This window comes from Myotis brandtii, unplaced genomic scaffold, assembly GCF_000412655.1.
Source record: "Myotis brandtii unplaced genomic scaffold, ASM41265v1 scaffold601, whole genome shotgun sequence".
Lineage (NCBI taxonomy): Eukaryota > Metazoa > Chordata > Mammalia > Chiroptera > Vespertilionidae > Myotis > Myotis brandtii.
Genome location: NW_005370276.1, coordinates 263,803 through 265,012, shown reverse-complemented (window position 1 = coordinate 265,012; position 1,210 = coordinate 263,803). Strand labels below are relative to the sequence as shown.

The following is a 1,210-nucleotide window of genomic DNA, read 5'->3' as shown; positions in this document are numbered from 1 at the left end:
CGGGGGAAGGGGAGCGCGCTGCCCGCCGCGCCGCACTTGTCCAACGTGGAAAACCCAAACCCAGTAGTTCTATTGCTAGCTTTACCCCGTGGCCTGATAAGTTTCTATCGCACGAGTACAAAAAAAGTTTCTACATAAATGTTAAAGGCACGCCTTAAAATTACATACCCAGTGCATTTTTGTTGGGGTCCAACCCCAGCAGGTCCAGGGGTTCCCAAAGGTGTGGACGGAGTCGCCGAAGATGGAATGACACGGAGACAGCGTTCAGTTGATCAGCATAGCCAGGTTCTTTTAAAAAGATTCCCAGGTGATTCTAATGTGCAGCCAAGGTTGAGAACCACTGCACTGGAGCAAGCATGTCAAACTCGTGGCCCGGGGGCCACAGGCCTCATTTATTTGGCTTGTGTTGGCCTTTGAGTTTGACATGCTTGCACTAGAGCTTCTACTTAATGCTTCCTTTGTAAAAAGCCTGTTCAGGGTACCTCGAAGGTGCATCTCTGGTCACCCCAGGCTGGATCTGGAGCAGCACACAGCACACAGCTGGGTATTAACACATTGTGGACCAGCAGCTTTATTGCTAGGTTTACCCAGGGGCCAGATACTAGTAAGTTTCTATTGAACGAGTACAAAAAACGTTTTACATAAAGGCACGCTTTAAAATTAAATACCCATTGCATTTTGAAGTTATTTGTTACATGTTCTTACAAGCTAATATCTTTTTTGAAAGTATGATACTTTGTAAAACACGGTGTAATATGAAAACACGAGAATTCTCGTGATCTGCCCGCAATGCGGTAGTCAACCGGGGCGGAATGTTTCTGAGCAAGCAAGCACCTGCCTTCTCCAGGGCCCACATCCAGAGCGGCAAAGTGCAAGATCAAAACAGCTCCCATTCCCTTCCCCCAAAGAGATGGCCCCACCCCCAAAGAAGAGATGGCCCCGCCCCCAAAGAACCTTTCTTTTCTTTTATCAGCAGCTCCCTCGCCCCACCCTGCTTCCTAGAAGTGCCTCCCATTTGGTACAGCCCTTGGGGCCCTGCGGGTAGCTGGGTGGGATGCTGCCCCATTCACAAACCACTTAATTTGCTCTTTATAATCTTTTTAAAAATATGTATATATATATATATTTTAAATATATCTTTATTGATTTCAGAGAGGAAGGGAGAGGGAGAGAGCGATAGAAACATCAATGATGAGAGAGAATCATTGAT

General features: G+C 46.7%; 2 protein-coding genes across 2 annotated transcripts in view; both read right to left on the bottom strand.

The window, feature by feature from the left end:
• The window catches only part of ZNF114 (zinc finger protein 114), a 10,173-nt gene extending 9,995 nt beyond the window's left edge, over nt 1-178 (bottom strand). Inside the window, exon 1 of the mRNA XM_005879479.2 lies at nt 169-178. Coding sequence (XP_005879541.2) covers nt 169-177 — 9 coding nt within the window. The 5' untranslated portion in view covers nt 178. The remainder of the gene's footprint in view (nt 1-168) is intronic.
• The window catches only part of LOC102256144 (chromosome unknown open reading frame, human C19orf68), a 30,177-nt gene that overhangs the window by 4,852 nt on the left and 24,115 nt on the right, over nt 1-1,210 (bottom strand). The gene's annotated exons all lie outside the window — the stretch shown is intronic.